At 43.3% G+C, this 17,664-nt stretch overlaps 1 protein-coding gene across 2 annotated transcripts in view; it reads right to left on the bottom strand.

Annotated features, from left to right (window-relative positions):
* NEURL1 (neuralized E3 ubiquitin protein ligase 1) overlaps positions 1-17,664 on the bottom strand; it is a 141,170-nt gene that overhangs the window by 46,730 nt on the left and 76,776 nt on the right. For both annotated transcript variants that reach the window (XM_059851905.1, XM_059851907.1), the window contains exons 2-3: positions 13,573-13,814; positions 8,866-9,187 (exon numbers count right to left, since the gene is read on the bottom strand). In XM_059851905.1, coding sequence (XP_059707888.1) covers positions 8,866-9,187; positions 13,573-13,814 — 564 coding nt within the window. The remainder of the gene's footprint in view (positions 1-8,865; positions 9,188-13,572; positions 13,815-17,664) is intronic.

Below are 17,664 nucleotides of genomic sequence, written 5' to 3'. Positions count from 1 at the left end.
TTTGTCAAAAAGATCTTTCACCCAAGCCATGCTGGGATAACAGAGCAGATTGCTGATGTCTGGGAAGGGCTCAGAAGAGTTTTGGCTGCTGCCTACAAACACCAGAGAGAGCAATGAAAATCAACCAGGAAAACACCACTGCAGAATGAGGAGGAAATGCAAATACCTTCAGAAACATATTGAACAAATAGTCAGCAGTCTCCTGGTTCAAGTGAACACCTTTGGGGCTCAGAGGCACTGGGGTCCTCCAGCCTTGGCCAGACAAAGAGGGAACACTGTGCATTAAAGATTTTAGAATCTTCAGATCTTTCCTTGCAAGTGGTGCACTATTTATTGGCACAGCACCAGCACGGGAATAGGATTATTGGATTTGAAAGGCTTTTTCCCTGGAGTGGTCTTTATCCTCTTAAAAAGATAGAGCAATTAAACTTTTTTTTTTCCTGAAGAGAATTAATCATCTGTGAACAGTCACACTGGTAGCCAGATGCATCACAAGAGATTTTCATCTTCTTAAACACATAGACAGTGGCTAGCAATCTGTTTTATCAATCTTTTATCCCTAGCTATAGACCAAAAATTTACCAATCCCAAATAATTTTAATTTCTAAATCAAATATGAGCAAATGGAATGGAATTTATAAAAATAATATTTTGTAAATGCCTTTAACATCAAAATGATGCTAATGTTTGAGAATCAAAACTTGTGACTGGACATTCTGTTCTAGCTAATAGACATGGAATGCTTTGTATAAATTTCACAAAGTTCTGCCAACACTACCCTGCTATAATTCCCAAGAAACCAGGAGGAAGCAATTACCTAGTGCATGTCAGTAAGGTATGGTATTCATACCAAGAGCCACAACAGAGGGGAAACATCTAAAAATTATTGTCAGAAGAACATATTTATGAACAAGCAATTAAGAGAGCAACACAGAAGAATGCAAGAGCGAGATTTTCCTAAATGTCTGATAGGAGAGAGGAGTGCACTGAGCACAGCACCTTGCAGGATCAGCTGCATCACAAGCAGAGCTATGTAACATCTGCACCAAAACTGGGAGTGGATTCAACACACTTAGAAAACCTTCAGAAAAGGAGTAATAGCTCAGCAGGATTAAACATGATCTAGTGGATGGCATCCCTGCCAGTGGGATTGGAACTAGGTGATCTTTAAGGTCCCTTCAAACCCAAACCATTCCATGATTCTGTGAAGGAGAACTTCCGGCTTGAATCAGCACAGCTTCAAAAATCGGCACCGTCAAAATGTTTTGTTTTCTTCAGGACAAGCCAGACAAGGTCTGGAGGAACTTCTGCTGCTCAGTGTTTGGTCAAAAAGAAGGGATGAGTGAGCAAAAACCCAGGGCTAGACTCTGCTCACAGTGTAAACCCAGAGTGACTCCACAGGTAGCCACAAGTTTAGGCTGGCAAAATTGAGAACGAAGTTGGGCTATAGGTAAGGACTGAGCTCAATAACAACACTTCTGCTTATGCAGCTTGGGAAAAATAAAAAATAAAAAAAAAAAGGAGACTGGACTACAGAGTAACCTCGTTTTTAGCTCTGTTGCTGATATGGATGGAAAACCCAATTTTATTTCATTAAAGGTGTCAAACTTTCAAACTTTTTTAATAACCCAGACACCTACAGGGATAACAATTCACATCCTCTGTATGGTAAATTGCATATTCAGCAGCTGTGAGGCCAATTAGACATTGAAATGACAAAGTGCTATCTCAGGCCAGCAGAGGCATACTGCACAGAGACAATGTTTGGTTTTATCCTACTAGCAGTGTTTAGCTGTCATCTGTCACACAGGCTTAGGAGAAAGGGCCTCCACAGCTGGAACAGCTGCAATAGCTGAAATTGCAAGATTAGCACAATAAGTTGTTATACTTTTACCAGACCACTCAATTCATATCCAAAACTTACCCCCAGCTCCAAATGCACTCTTTTTTGTCAAGCTATAGCTTTATGAATGAAGAAGAATCAGCTTTCAGCATTACAGCCCAAGGTTTCAACAGTTTAAACCATTTGGCTGAATTGAGAAAGGTATTAAGAAAGCTGCAAAGATTAATTTCCTCACACAAAACATTCCCTCTCCCTTTTTTCTAAAGACACCTCTTACTTACAGATTTCAAAAAAGGAACTATATTAGACAAACTGAGTAAAATGCAATTATATGTGGCAGTAAGTATCAGTTAATAGAGTGCATTAAGAAAGAGCAGCATAGATATCCTAATGGTTTAAATCAGAAAGCTAAAACCTTTGCCAACGTATGGAATTCTTTGAAACTTCTCTCAAAAGAATACACTGCTCCATTAGGGGTGGATTATTATTCTCTAAGGCACTGTCCATGCTAGAAATGTCTGTAACTAACTATAGCTGTGTAATAAATTCAGTATACATACAATTATTCAAGTAGTTTATACCTTTAGTAGAAGTAAAAGAAAGTCAAAAGCTTTTTAATTGGAACGACTGTTTCCAGACTCTACTTTCCACATTTCCAACACATAGCAAAGGCAAGTTAAACTTCTTAGTGCAAACCAGCAACATTTACCTCCTTAAAGCAACAGCCAGATCAATCACCACAACAGATATTTAATGTGAAGACTCCACTTTTTTTTTAACATAGGGGCCTATCTTTGCAGTGTCAGCATCTGAACTACAACATACCCATAACATAAACACCACTTACAATTGTCAAAGTCTTCATATTTCCTTGGTTTTTTTATGGGTAAAGAGGCCCTTCTTGACTGTGTTAGGAACAATATTTCAGCTCACCAGAGCTAAAGAAACTTTATAGCACAGAATGTATTTTTCCACTGGTTGTTTTGTCCTGTAGCAGCCTCCATTTTTCTGAGTCTGGGAAATCAAAGCCAGACTAATCCCTTTTAAATTTATTCCTACCCAGGAACTCTTACAGGCTCTCCTGATGCTGATGTGGATGTTTTGCTGATACAGAGTGCCTTATAGCACATCATGTGTCAGATTTTGTCCTTTCTGTGCACCTGTGACAACGTCAAGAGGTCCTGCTGAAGCAAAGGTGCTTCAGGTGAAAGCAGCAGGTTATCCGACTGCAGTGCTGAGGAAATACCAGCAACCTGCAGAGCCTCTGTGAGACTCTGAAATCCAGCACCTCATCAGACCCGGTGAAGCCTGAAATGCTGACCTCTCAGAGACCTTATTCCACTTGGCATCTGCCTGTTCTGACTTCCTTGGTGTTTGCCATTTGCTGCTCATCCCAAGCACCCTGTGCTGACCGGGAGGGCAGGCGGACGCTGCCTTCCCCAGCTCATGGGCACAAAGTCTCCACTGCTGGCAGACAAACACAAAGAGAACAAAAAAACCCCACTGCATTCACACAGCCAAGAGGAGATCTGGCTTGCTTGAAAGTGCTGTGTCCAGCAGGCTCATCACCACAACCTGGACAGACAGACCTGGAGGACAGACAGACCCTCAAGCACAAGGGGCTGCCGGGTGCAGCAAATGGGCTAGCTTTGGGTGCCTGCTGCATCTGGAAAAACACTTCCCTCCAGAGGTGCCAAGGCAAAGCAGGGATTGATTAAAATGGCAAGAGATAAGTTATTTATTAAACTGTTTTCACATTTTCAGCTGTGTTAGAGAGCTTCCTGCAGCTGCCATAGAGACAAAAGCTACAGACAATAAAACTTTATGAGCAATTTAAATTCTCTCTCCCCTTTGGAGATGGGGAAAAACAAGGACAACTGACTGTTTGCAGGTCTTGTGTATCTTGCCTTCATCAAGTAGGACTCTGTTTAAGCACTTTTCATGCTTTTCCATCAGATAGTCACAGACTTCCACAAAAAGGATTAATTGTTTATAGCTTCCACTTTCAACAATACCCTATAAAAATACACTGCAGTCATATCTGATTATCCAATTTTGTTTAGTGCAAAGCACTCCCGGCACATCAGTCTGCTTATGTGCACGTGTCAGAATAGCAACAAAATGGATTCCCATGGGCAATGGAAAATAAGCTTTGCACTTGGAAAATAAAATAGTAATAACCACACAGTAAAACTGCAGATGCGTGCAATAAATTAGATTTATCAACAGTCTTATACCATTAACACCTGAAATTTGCCCATAAATCTACCTCATTTGAGGTTTATTTAATGTTTCTTCTAGAGGTGGCCGGGAGCTAGAGATTCAAAGTACGTAAGAACTGACAGGCATGAAGAAAGAAAAACATTTCTTTCTTTCCCTAAAAAATGTGCAACTTCCTTGTCAAAGAGACACCAGCTTGAGGCGTAAGATGGGTACATTTCCACCCAGGATCAGTTCACATTTTGACTTTGATACTTTGCAAACATCAGACAATGAGAAGGTAGGAAGAGGATCTGGTGAAATAAGAGATTTCTCAAATATCTAATACAATATACAGAACTTCCATTTAATTCTCCCAGGATCTGTACATATATTTATGACTGAAATATATATTTATATTATATATGTTTCTACTTCAGGCAAATCTAATATGCACATTCAATACACATGCATTTCAAATGTTCCAATCTTGCAAGGTCTTACTAGTTTTTCACATATTTTATATTTACAAGATGTGGTGTGACTTAGCTTTTAACAGGTGCCTCTCAGTGTGCCAATCTAAATAAAATTATCCTTGATTTTCAAAGCCTGTGCTGGTAAAAGACCAAGAATACTCTGAAATACTGCATGAATGAAAATACTGATGGATGGGAGAAGAGTGTGAAGAGAGTAATAAACAGTAAAGGGGTGTGACTGCTGATCATACTAGCAAAGAATGGGACCATGGAAATTGGTACAGCAGACTGTATCTCACATTACCTCACTGGAAACACTGGATGAGAAGTGAGGTATGCTGGAACCATAACTGTTTTGCAGCCCCATTTTTCTGTGCTTTGTGCTTTGAAAGAAAAGACAATAGGTGGTAGGACTAGATGATCTTCACAGGGCCTTTTCCATCTTAACCACTCTGCAATGCTGCGCTGCAATGTCGCTGCCCAAAAAAAGGGGTGATTTTCAAAAAGCAAAAAAAAAGTTGTGATTTTCAAAAAGGCACCATATAGAAGAGGCAAAGCTGTAATCCCCCACCAAAGGTAAAGGAAAATGCTGAGAACACTCATGCTGTACTGCACACGTGACTGAGGGAAGCTGCCAGCCTTGCTGTCCTGCAGTGAATCCATGGAAAGTGCACATGCCAGGCTCAAGTGCAGTGCTTGAAAGAAGCAGGTTAATATGAAACATCACCACTTGGTTCTCATGAGCTGCCATCCTTCCTCCATGGCTCTGAAGACTCCAGAATTTAAACAGCTGGGCCTTTTTTTTTTTTTTTTTTTGATGCTTTATTATAGCAGCAAGGCAGCAGATTGCTTATATTCCATTTTTCTCGGACTCTTTTTAAAAGTGTGAATGAGCATGTGTGTATGTTGAAGTGATACCATAAGGACAAGCCACATTTTTAGTAAATATTACTTTAAATTACCCTGGAATGTAAAAGTGCACTTGTGCAAAACTAGCTGCCCAAAAAGGAAAGCAGAGCTGTTAACCACCCTGCCTGCAAGTTGAGCAGGTCAGCAGGAGAGTCTCTGTATAAGGGCATGTTTACAGGTCATGAACGCCTGCACCTACACTGAAACTCATGCCCTAAAACACAGCACATGCATGCACTCCATTGCCACAGACTCCTCTATGCAGGCCCTTACATTGCAGCAGAAAACCAGCTGAGACCCTGTGGTCAGAGGACACCAGATTTCCTGGGTGAAATTGAGCCTTTCCATCTCTATAATGTGGGTAGAGGAGAGCAAGGAGCAGCCTCTCACCTGTGACTGTCAGCACTGTGAATCTCATTGCTGAAGCCACCTCAAGGTGGATTTAAACCAGTCCCTGCTTTGAATCATTCCAGCAGTGACAGCAGACCACGGTCCCAGCTCAGCTCCAACTCCCCTCGGCTGCAGAGCAGTGGACTGTGCAAGCCTTTTTCACCTGGTTCCTTTCAAAATCCAGCTGGCAAAGAAGCTGCTTAAGGGGCTCTGCCTTTGAATGTACAGCAAGGGCAGTCAGACCCAGGAACATCTGTGACAGCCACACACACCTGTGCAGTGACAGCAGTACTGACACACGGGTAACTGTCAGTAAGGCTGATGCTGTCAGTAAAGACATAAGCAGAAGGAAATGAAAACTACGGTACAAACCAGCTGGTTTTCAGTGATGCCAGAATGTTGTGCAATGCCTGTGATGCAGATAGAGAGAGAGGCAGGACTGAGCTGGGTAACAAGGATGATGATGGCAAGTGACACCTTTTGCTCTGGCAAGTCACTTAACTCTCACAGGCTTTGGGCCTCCCTTCATTCAAGTCTGTCTTTATTAGATCTGTAAGTCAGGAACAGTGTCACTAGCCTTAGTCATTAACCTGTTTTACTGAGTCCCTTATTTGGGCTGGAAGTGATTTGCCAGTGTAATGCAGAAAAGCAAATAAAAATGTGCAGTTTTGGATGCTGTCACTTCTGGGAACATAAATGCACACTATCCATTTCCCTGCAGAGCTGGGATCTTGCAGTAACACAAGACTTACTGCTGCAGGTCTTTCCTTTGGCAAGTCTCATTTTGGAAGTGAAGTTACATTACTGGGAGTGGGAAGGGAGTAATTCTGCAATAAACAGAAAGACTTTGCCAGAAATGGCAAAGTTTTTGGTGAGATTCTTACACATAAAAGCAAATGGAGACTGTGCAGAGGTGCAGTTTGACCCTGTAACCCTACAAGCATGGAGAAAATAGTGAGACTTAAGAATAAGGAATATGTTTGGGGTTAGGGGGTAATAAATCACTGAACTGGAATCTGAAAAGCTAGGCTCTTCTGTTCAACATACTGCTCCAGCATCCCCAGCCTCCATCAGATGCCCTGCATGCCATACCAGGCTGAATTCGACCATATGTTTGTAGCTAAGCTATGAAATTCATTTGTCAAGTCCTGGGAGTTTTTGGCAAGTTGTCCTGTGCTATATGTGTGGTCTGCTACACTACAGCAGGCACGCAGAGCATAGTAACGGGAATGTCTATAGGATCCAGGGGCACCACAGCTGATGTTTTCCCTTCTCTGACTTTAGTGCTGTTTAATAATGAATGGAGATGGAGAGGGCTCGGGTGGAAGCAGTTTCAGCACAGTTTCAGGCTTAAAGCCTGCTGAGGGCTGCTGGAACAAGCTATAAATACATATCTGAGCTCCACGCCAACTGTGTAAACTCAGAAGCTGCTTGCTTCATTCAGGGACTTCACCAAAGAGTCTGGAGCCTCTCGGACTAGAGGTAAGTCAGTGGCTGGCAGAAGTCACATTTTCCTTGTGAAAGGGGATGTGGAAGATGCTAGGACAATGCAGGGGCAGATGACAGATAGGAAATGGTTTCTCGGGTGTTTTGAAAGGAAACACATAATCCAGAGTTATGGGCCCTCATTAATCAGGCAGAGTGGTTCTGAGGAGCCAAATCTCACAAGAACAGCCGTAGGACTTGGAGTCATTTTAAGCTCTTCCTAACTGAACCCTTGGCATGACATTTGCCCAAATTCTCCATCCCAATTCAAATATCACCACCTTGGCCTATGAACAGTTGCTTAGTGGCTCTGATTCAAGCTGATTCACAATAAAAGATAAATCCTTCTGTACCTAAAAAAAGAAAAAGCTGCTGAGAAATTCTTCAATTCCTCTGCCTTGTGCAATCTCAGGCCAGGAGTTTTTGCAACAAGGTCCGTCTCATTTCTTCATCTCCTGAACATCCCTCTTCCTTGCTGTGCTGATTGCTATGGGTAGTCCTGCCACCATATTTTTTAATAGAGCACAGAATGCAGTAAGGAGGTAGAACTGTCAGAAAGAAGTTTAATTGACATTTTTGATATACAGCATGAAGCTGTCACTTTAACAGAGATTAACAGGCTGCATGGCAGGAAAAAGCTAGGATCTCTCTCAGCCTCAGATCATTCCATCTTCAGAAGGAACTTCAGCTCCTGAATGTACCATCTAACCTTTTCCATGGTGAAAAGACCCATGAAACTACTGTTACATGGAGAAGTGCTGCAGTTTGCCTCCCAGTGACAGTGCAAAGCCACCTCTAAGGCTGTGTGCTGACACTCTGGTCCCCCAGCAACCTTGCTGCCCTTCAGTCCTTAGAAATACTTTACAGCTCTTTAAGATGTATAAACTCAAATAGCCCAAACCTTGACAACCTGCACATCTGGAACTGAGTCCTCATGAATGCCAAACTATCTTCATTTCACCTGAGGATGGCAGAAGACACAGGCACACAGCACTCCTCATCCTCCAACCCCAACTGTATATCCAACCTTCAGGCTCCAGAGGACAAATCAAACTCCTCTGTGAAAGCAACATTCTGGAAAAACCAGCCACAGGTTCTCTCAGGTAATTTGAAAGATAGCCATGTTTCAAATCTGTCCATTAAACCTGACAGAAAATCATAACAGTGCCATCCAGGAAGGATTTAACCACAGTGCATAAAATGCACTTCCCCACTCTGGCACAGGGAAAGCACAAGATGATATAAAAATAAAGTCTTATGAGGTATATGACACACTCTAGGCTATTCTCTGATAGAGCTACACCTCAGAGCAGAAATCCACTTACTTAGAGATGGTTTCTAGTGCTATATTGTAGCAGCTGTTTCCCACCTCCCACTGAGGTTGTATTTACCTGCCAAGTTTCACACCCACTGACCCGGTCTGAGGTCCTGAGATGCTCTGGGGAGGAAGGACAGCTGTTTCCCTGCACTTGACCCAGCACAGAGAGGGGACAGGCAGTGTCAGGCTGGCCCTCTGTCAGGGATGCCTTAGCATCACCTCTGTGCTTGGACCCAGGCACTCACCTAAGAGCTGCACTCCGCGGGTGAGCCCGTAGACATCGATCAAGGCCCAGAGGGGCTCTGCCGTCCTCACGCCGCTGAAGAAGAGCATGGCAGGGGAGTCATTCACCCTGTAGAACACCCGGCCCTTCTTGTCCACCCAGAAGGCAATGATGTTCCCCTCGTTTGCAAACTCCTCCGGCAGAGCCTTGGCCCAAAACCCGCTTTGGGAAACCAAGTCAGGGCACGCGTACTTTGGCAGAGTGTCAGGGTTAATCCTCGATGGATCCTTGGAAGTGAAGCCCAGCCGAAGAGCCCCGCTCCAGCAGCACTGCTTTTTGGTGATCTGCAAAGACAGCAGCAGCAATGACAGGCTGGCCACTTGAACACCAACTTACACACCACAGGCTTCATGCATCCAACACTGGTGGCCAGCGTGCAGACAGCCCCACCAGATTTAGGAAACATTTTACCCACCAAACACTGCTGTAGCTTTTTCAGCTGCACACAGCAATGCTGCTGCACACTTAGGATACAATGCCCATATTTAAAACCAAATAAATCAAATTAAATCTATGTGGATAGGTGAAATGTAATTACAGCTGCATGATGATTCATTTCTATTTCTAGGGTAATTCCTTTTGGTCTAAGAATAACCCTCACACAAAATGTGCCAAAAATGGGCACAAGACCTTTAATCTCTGCAGAGCTCTTCCCACATGGTGCTCAGATGATGGGGTCTCTCATCTCTCTGACCTGAGAGAAAAGCTCCAGAATCACAGTTATCTCCACAGGGCTTTCTGGGCTTCTCAGGCAAGTAAAAGACAGTCTTTCCCTTATTTAACTTGTCATATTGGATGACATATTGAAATCACAGCCTTGCAGCAGAGAACTTGTGTGTGGGAAAGCACTATATAGAGTATTTGACTTTGTTAAATACGAAATTTTGAAGGAACAATAGATGTTATCTTATGATTGGGAAAACCTACTTATTTCAGCTGTGAATGGTGTTTTGGGAAATATGTTGTGCATAACTACACCCCAACCTGTCAGCATGCAATTACTCAGTGTGTATGGGGTGAGGAACATCTGCTGCTGTGGTTTTTGGAATGGTTCATGTGTTATACCCATCCTTCTGCACCTGACAGACAGCAGGACAAGGGATCACAGCTACCTCCAGAGTCATCAGCTTCTCCTCACAAGAACCGAGCCCTGGCCAGCAGGGGATCTGTGGGGAGCAGGCAGCAGGTCCTAAACACATGGAGCACATTGAAAACACTACCCAGTTATAAGGTCTCTTTTTTTCCCATGGAAGCAAGGAGTCTTCCAGAGTTAGCAGGGTCCTCAGATGAAGTCCTTGGTGAAAGGACTCTCCATTTTATTGTTTGAGTGTGAACCTGCTAGGAATTGTTCCTCTCAAAGGGGTTCAGCCTGTCAGGACTGTGACATGAAAGATCTAAGGATGCTGGGTCCAACTTTGATGTGGGGCCAGGACAGTTCCTGCATGCCAGCTGACCCACAATCACTGTATCTGTTCACACTTTGAACCTGCAGCAAACACAAGAGCACTTGAGAGAGTTGTTTTCCATCAGTGCCTTGGCAGCCTCAAGCAACTCCACTGCTGGCCACAGGGCAAGGGCAGAAACATGGATAGGTACCACCTACCAGAGGCCACACAAAACTTGTTGCCTTTCTGTAATTTCATGCTCTGCCAAAGCACTAATGGCTCAGATGAATGGCAATGACAGGGACTGAACTGTCCAGGACTGCAGGACTGTTCTCAAAAGCCTGACAGCAGCCCCACATGTCCCAGCCTGGAAACACAGAATTTTCACCAAGGAATTCTACAAGACGTTTTCTTTGGACTTCTGAATTCCCTGCTAATCAAATTTGTAAATACTGTGTTTTTCTTTTACATATTCCTCTCCAAGGCAAATCTGGAACTTATGCCCTTGGGGGTCACAATAATCTTACAACAAAGACATTGTTCAAAGCCTAGAGATTTCTCTTTTATAATTAAAGTATCAGAGAAAATAATTCAGAGCTCAGAAAAAAGTTATCAATGGACAATTTTTTGGTTAAGGGAGTGCTGCTCTTTATCTCTACTCAGTCCATCCAGGAACCTGAACTGTTTACATGAAACACTTGAGCACTGACCTCAGTCCTAGGAACTAAGCTCCTGCTTGTGGGGTGGACACTGGGATGACACCAAAGAGGACTGAAGCAGATTTGCTGTTTTATTTACCTGGCCATGGTGGGATGGCATCCTGCACGTGCCCAGTAGAAGTGGGGTTAACAGGGTGTGCACATGACAAAACAGGGAAACATAATACATTCCAAGAAGAAGCCTGGGTTATTTTTTGCAGCAAATTTACTGCAAGCCCTAAAAGCTTTTGGGTCTAAGATAAATATGGCCTCATTGTCATTTGTACAATTCAACCTCTTGCCAATACTTCACAGCAATCACAGGCAGTGTGAAGTAAATATTCATATGGTAATTGAGGCTGCACATGTTCCATGTATTAATCAGCACCTATAAACAGTTCTCAATACAGTCTGACCACAGGCAAACTAATATCCAAATTAAAATCAAGTATAAAGCCTGCCAAGAATTAGACACAGCTGGACAAAGGGCACACAGTTTTGCTAAAAAAGGCAACAGTTAATGATGGACCAAATTCTCTTTTCAGCAGCCACTGCTAGCAGAAAAGTTTGGGAGGTCCACTGGGTAACAGAAGGCGAGGAAAATACAGAATCAACATCCAAACTGCTAAACCATTGCTGCTTTCACAGATTCAGGCTCCTGATCTTTACTGCCTTATGCAATCTTTGAAAGCTATGCTTCCTAGCAATGCCCCAAATTACATGGAAGAAAGCTTACTGGAGCATTTGTCTCTGGGGCTGCCTGACAGCCATATTCCCAGATCTGCAGAATAATGTCAGAATAAAGCCTGAGATACAATAGCTAATAAACAGAATGAAATCTCCTTACTTCTTTCCTCAGTTTTCCAGAGGGAGTTTAGACTTTATAGGACCTCAATGACTGGGCTCATGGGTAGCCTGTGGCTGGTAAGAAGGTCTAAGGTGCTGTTTTCCACAAGCACAAACAATAGCGAGGCAGTTACAGGATGGACTTATCATGCAAAAGCAAGGATGTTTTCACATTTCATCCCTCCCCAGAGCATAAGTTCTGCTAAAGCCTGTTGATTACTCCCATGAGACCTTCCCATTGGAGTCAGCAGGAGCTCTGCTCATAAATCTCCTGTGCAGATTTGCATGAATATCCTTCATACACATTATGTAAGCTAAAATCCCCAAATACACAGATAAACAAGCGTGAATTTCCAGAGATAGCTACCTTGTTTCAGAATGAGGAAGAAATAACCCAGAACCTTTGCCTAAACCACTAAATCCACTTAAATCTTTGATGGTGTCTTCCAAAGTGAAATACTGCTTTCATCTCCTCCCAGATTATTTGTCGCAGTTGCTTGTCCAAACTGCTGGCCAACATGGGAAAAATCTCATTAGGCAATGTGAGAGATTCCTGCTGGGCTTCCAGCCTGGATAGAGGCAGTAAGAGCTCCACATGAAGCATAACAAACCTATAGTGGGGATTTTCTGTCTCTGGGCCTGGGGCTGAAATCACTGAAGTTTCCATTTATTTCCAAAGGAAGCATGTCCCTCATTCCTTGCTCCTTTGCTGGCTGTGAGGGAAGAGGCAGGGGAGGCTGAAATGCTGCTGTAGGACCCAGCACTCCAGGGCCTCTAGAAATGGGCAACAGCAAGATCATTCAAACCTGGTATCTGCATGCTGACAAACCTTCTGGAAAACTCTTTCTGCACAAATGAAGGATTTGCAGTCAGATCATTCATGTGTGCCATGAACTAAAGTGGCCAAAGATGACCTTTTCTGTGCCAATAAAGGCATGAAATTGGCGATGAACAGAAAAACACAGTGCCATAAACTAGAGGGCATAAAGATTGGAAAGTATCTGTGGATGCTGATAATCTGAAAAGTGCTTCAGTTCCTAAGGACATGGAGGAGTTTCTTCATCAGAAAGCAGCTCCTGGTGTTCATGGAGGCATGCTGTCTTAGAGGAGCTGGGTTTCTCATGCCAGCTGCAGCATAGCATGGTACCAGGGGTACAAACTCGATCCTCCAGGCTACCACAAACACAAAGGAAGTGAAATCAGCCCGTGCCAGTGAGAAAAATGTGATCCCTGCAATGTTCTCTCCTCTGATCTTAATGCTATCAGGTGATTGATTCCACAAAGCAGTCAGCAGACTGCCAGGAAGGTTCTTTTCTTAGACAGCAACAGTGATCACACTTACTGCTCCTTTCATCCTTTCCTCCAAACTCTTTTGTTTTTCCTGCCAAGCATGTGAGCAAGAACCTTCACTTCTAGGTCCTTTTTGACCTCTTATCTCCTGGCTTTCCAAGCGATCTCAATTTAATCTGTTGTACTTGTCTAACATCAATATAAGCGTTTTTGGAAGGTGGATTTCCCTTTTGTTCTCAGTTTCTGCAGCAGTCTGTACCTATGGCTCCAAGAGCTACAGTGACAAAAGCAGAAGTACCAATGAAGATTGCAGATCTTTAAGGCCAAGATCTGACTACTGTGCTTTTCAAGGAAGGGCTAAAGATCTGCTGCCAGCACCAAAGCCCCCTACACCCCAGCATTCACTCCCAGCAGATCCTGTGGCAAAAAGGGAAGGTGTAATTTACTCACCTTAAGCCTGACTTGTTCATAAATAACAATGGGCCTGTTGCTGAAGGTAATGGCATTGCAGAAGCTAGCCTGGCGCTTCACTGCCTTCTGTGTCGTGTCCATGATGATCTGGGATCCCTTCGTGTGAGGATGGAAAAGCAGAGGGCTGATGGACAGAGTTCCACACTGTGGGATGGGGAGACAGTGCTTCTGCTTGTGGTGGCATCGGTGGGAGGAAGTTGAAAACGACCCACCAATGGAATCTGAAAGCAGAAAGGGGAAAAAAGGGCTTCAAATATACTGTCAGTAAAATGGACATTTTTAATTAAAAAAAAAAAAAAAGCAGAGGTACTTCACATAGAAATTATATGTAAAACAAAACAAAGGTGGCCAAATCCTTAAAGTGTAAACCAGCAAGGGATTTTAGAGCATCTTCTGCAGTAAAAAACTGCAAGGATACTAAAGACTCCTGTTTGGACAATCTGACAGTACAGAGCATGACACTGGGACTGCACCTCAGCACTGAAATCACAGGCCATCTTGAGGCCACAGACTAGAAGAGAACACAAGAATTGGTTCTAAAACTGGAGTAAAGCACTTGTGAAGTTGCTGTACCAAAGCCATCACACCTAGGGAACAATCTTCCACTTCCAGAGGACTTCCTACACAACTTGACCATTTCTCTCACACCTCCTTTGCAACAGCAACTCCACTGATTTTTGTCTCCATGTGCCTGGGTGCCCTATCCAGCTGTGCCATGTGCCAGCTCAGGCACACCCATTGCTAATTTATCCTCCAGCACCACTCAGCAGTGACCCACCTGGATCTCTCCACCAACTCCCATCCAGTCTCCTCTCTCCTCCACTGATAAGAACCTCAGCTGAGATCTCACATGAAACAAAGGCATTGACCAACACACTCTGACTACAGAGAGGAAAGGAAAGATGGAGAAAGGCTGTGAAGGATGGAAGAAATTACATCTTTCTCCACTCAAGACTACAGAAAGACCTGATGCAGGATCAGCACAGCCATGACAGCAGCTTTGTTCCTGAATGAATGGACAGGCACATTTCCTTTCAACAGGGAGCCTGCCCCGCAGTTCCAGCTCAAAACAACCACTCTACTGAACACAAGTCATCTGCTTCCTCTTCCTTGTGTGCACATACACACTACATCATGCACATATGTTTGGGAGGAAATACTCCTAAATTTGGAATCAGAGTACCAATAGAATACAGGACTATTCTGTGACAGACTGGAGGACACTACAAAAGCAAACATGATCTTAAGAATGTGCCAGTTTGTGCTGCAGAGATGCATGACTAAACAGTACTCTTCAAACACACAAACTATAGAAACTAATTATCTATATTCTTCACACAGATTAATTGCTCACTGCTATGTCTTTCTATAGCTACTATAAAATAATACTTGCACCTCTAATATAACTCTTGGTTCTGCAATAAAAAGTCCAGACTCTCTTCCTGCCAGCATTTTGGGTAGTCTTAGCTTGTAGCTACACAAAGCTGTAACAGCACATCCTCAGGCTGAGTATTTATGAGAATACTGTAAAAATCATTTCAGATTGGAAACTGACTGCAAGGTATTAAATTTCTTAGGAGTGTGTGAAATAAGTATCATTTAGAATTGAAAGAAACAGAAAACAAGACTTTACAACCAAGCCCAAAGACTGACATGCAGTAGCAAATAGAAATGACATGTCCTTGTCTGCCTGGGGAGAGGGAGAGGTCCGGGGTGGGGACAGAGGTACCTGTGCTGCAGGCAAGGGAAAGTGAAAGGAGCATGCAGGGCAAACACCACACTACGAATGGAGAAGAGTGTTTCAGAGTTATTACCTTATCAAGAGAGGCTGACAGTGCTTTATCTGGCAGGTGGCCTTACTGGATAAGCACTTAAAAGGGAAGGATTTTGAGAACGAAGAAGAGGAAACCATGTGTGGGTGTGGGGACAGGGACACCCACACAGCACAGCAGAAAAGGCCTGCCCCTGAAGGACTATCCACACAGCCTTCCCAAAGCTGGGTAGTTAGCAGCAGCGCAGGGAGAAAAAATTCAGCTGAGATGAATGCTTGTAACCCTTACCATTTCTTGAGCTGGATCCATAGTTTTGAAAATTATCAGTGAAACACAGCATAACTAGTTACACTGATACTTTATACCCTTTTATATTTGTTAATAAAAAGCTCAGAAGGATAAAACATCTTGAAATTGTTGTGCTAGGCTTTGCAAAAGGATTCTTAAAAGCACAATTTGAAATACAGTTTACTAAAAATAAACATTAGCTTAACACCAGTGGAAACTTGAAAGGGGTTGCAAACCTTATTTTCTCAGATGCAGCCTGACCCAGGGCATGTGCACAGAAGAAAGAGAACCATAAATTAATGCAAATCTTCACTGCCTTTAAAAACCTATTTGCTGTTCTGGAGGGAGTAAGTAATAATGTATCTCCAGTCTATATCCAACTCTCCCTGGGCCTGTGGGATGACAGTGACCCTGTCAGATTGCTGTCACCACAGTGAAGTACTCATGTTTGCATGGCAAGATGACCAAGAAGCCAAAGCAAAGCTTTGATTCTCCACAGGAAGAGACTATAGCTTTGGAAGTGTTGGGGTATTCAATGATAGAAATGCAAAGGGTTAATTGCAGAGTGCCAAATTCCAAATTAAGGAGCGTTTTGGGTTAAACTTTAGTGAATTAGGGAAGTATCTACAAGGTGGATCTCAGCCAGCTGGTCAGATCTAGCATTCCCATCCAAGACTCCAAAAGAAGTCAAAGCCAAAGCATAACTTATTTTCATCTGTGCTATTTTGGAGGTGACAAGATGTATCAAGCGAGGAGGTTCGTGCATAGGGTAAGATTTTCCATTTAAATTGCAAACTGCAAGACAAGAGGCAGGTGCAGACAAACCACATGCATATGAAAGGAGATAATACCAGTCCTTTTTGGTTTTGGAACCTGAAATGCAAAGTTGTCTAAGCTGTCTTTACAGTAAGAGATATGAAAGTCAGCAAGGTGGTTTTACAGCATCTGTGAGAAGCCTCCCCCCAGCCAGTATCAAACGTGGGCAGCAGAAGCTGGAGCTGTTTGCAGGATGATCTGCAATGGATCCATCTTTCAAACCTGACTGACAAGTGGTGGGAAGGGAGTGGTTAATTTGTGTGCAACCCTCAAAGTAAAGAAGCTGATTTTTCATTTCAGAAAGAAAAATTAAATTAATGGAAGAGTTGTAAAAGGTGACAGTAAGGACAAAGGGCAGGAAAATAGGTGCAACAGGTGAAATTTGTAATAAATACAAGCACAGCAAGACTTTGTTTGTCAAGGGCAGAAGAGATGATTTCAGAGCTTCAGAACAGAAAGGAAAGGAGAAAGGCTGTGTCCTAAAGATGGGATAGGTGCAAATGGGATCTGCAAGACCCATACTGGTGTGTTTGAGGGCATTTAGGAGGATGAGCTCAGAGAGACACTGAGAATTTCCTCTGTGTCTCTGCTCAGCTGGGATGTGCATTTGCTCTCTGTCTCTTGCAGGGCTGTAGCTGAGGAGCAGAGACATGTCCTGTCCAACAGGATGCACAGAGACAGCAACCTCTGCAGGAGTGCCAGGCAGCAACCTGGGAGTAGGGCTTTTTTAGCAACACAGCTGAATACCTCAGCTTAGGAGTCCCTGGTCAGAACCTGGATGTGAGGCTTCACAAAAGCTTGCTTGAAGACAATGCTGAGGCTCTGACTATCAGTAAGAGTCAGGAGTGTGGCAACTTTTGTAGAGCTTGAAAAAAGTAGATGAAAGCAGCTGAGGAGTGACAGAATAAGAGCTCTGCTTCAGTTTTAATAAGCCTGAGTTGTTTGTAATTTTTTTTTTAAAGGCAAAATACTCAGAGCAAAAGTTTAGGCTGGTCAAAGTAGATTTAAGTACTACAGATGAGAAGTGAATCTGTTAATTGGTTACAGGAAGGATAAGGCTGAACTAATGTTTGTTGTTGAAATTACACAGAGACATGCGAAGATGTCTCTGTGCAGAGCCTAAAGAAGATTCTGCCAGATGAGGGAAGGAAGATGAGGAAGACCCTCAAAATGCAGGAGAGGCAGAAGGAGGGGA

The sequence above is a fragment of the Haemorhous mexicanus genome, chromosome 7 (assembly GCF_027477595.1).
Source record: "Haemorhous mexicanus isolate bHaeMex1 chromosome 7, bHaeMex1.pri, whole genome shotgun sequence".
Classification (NCBI taxonomy): domain Eukaryota; kingdom Metazoa; phylum Chordata; class Aves; order Passeriformes; family Fringillidae; genus Haemorhous; species Haemorhous mexicanus.
Note: the sequence above shows the minus strand (reverse complement) of the source record. Positions and strands in the feature narration are given on the sequence as shown.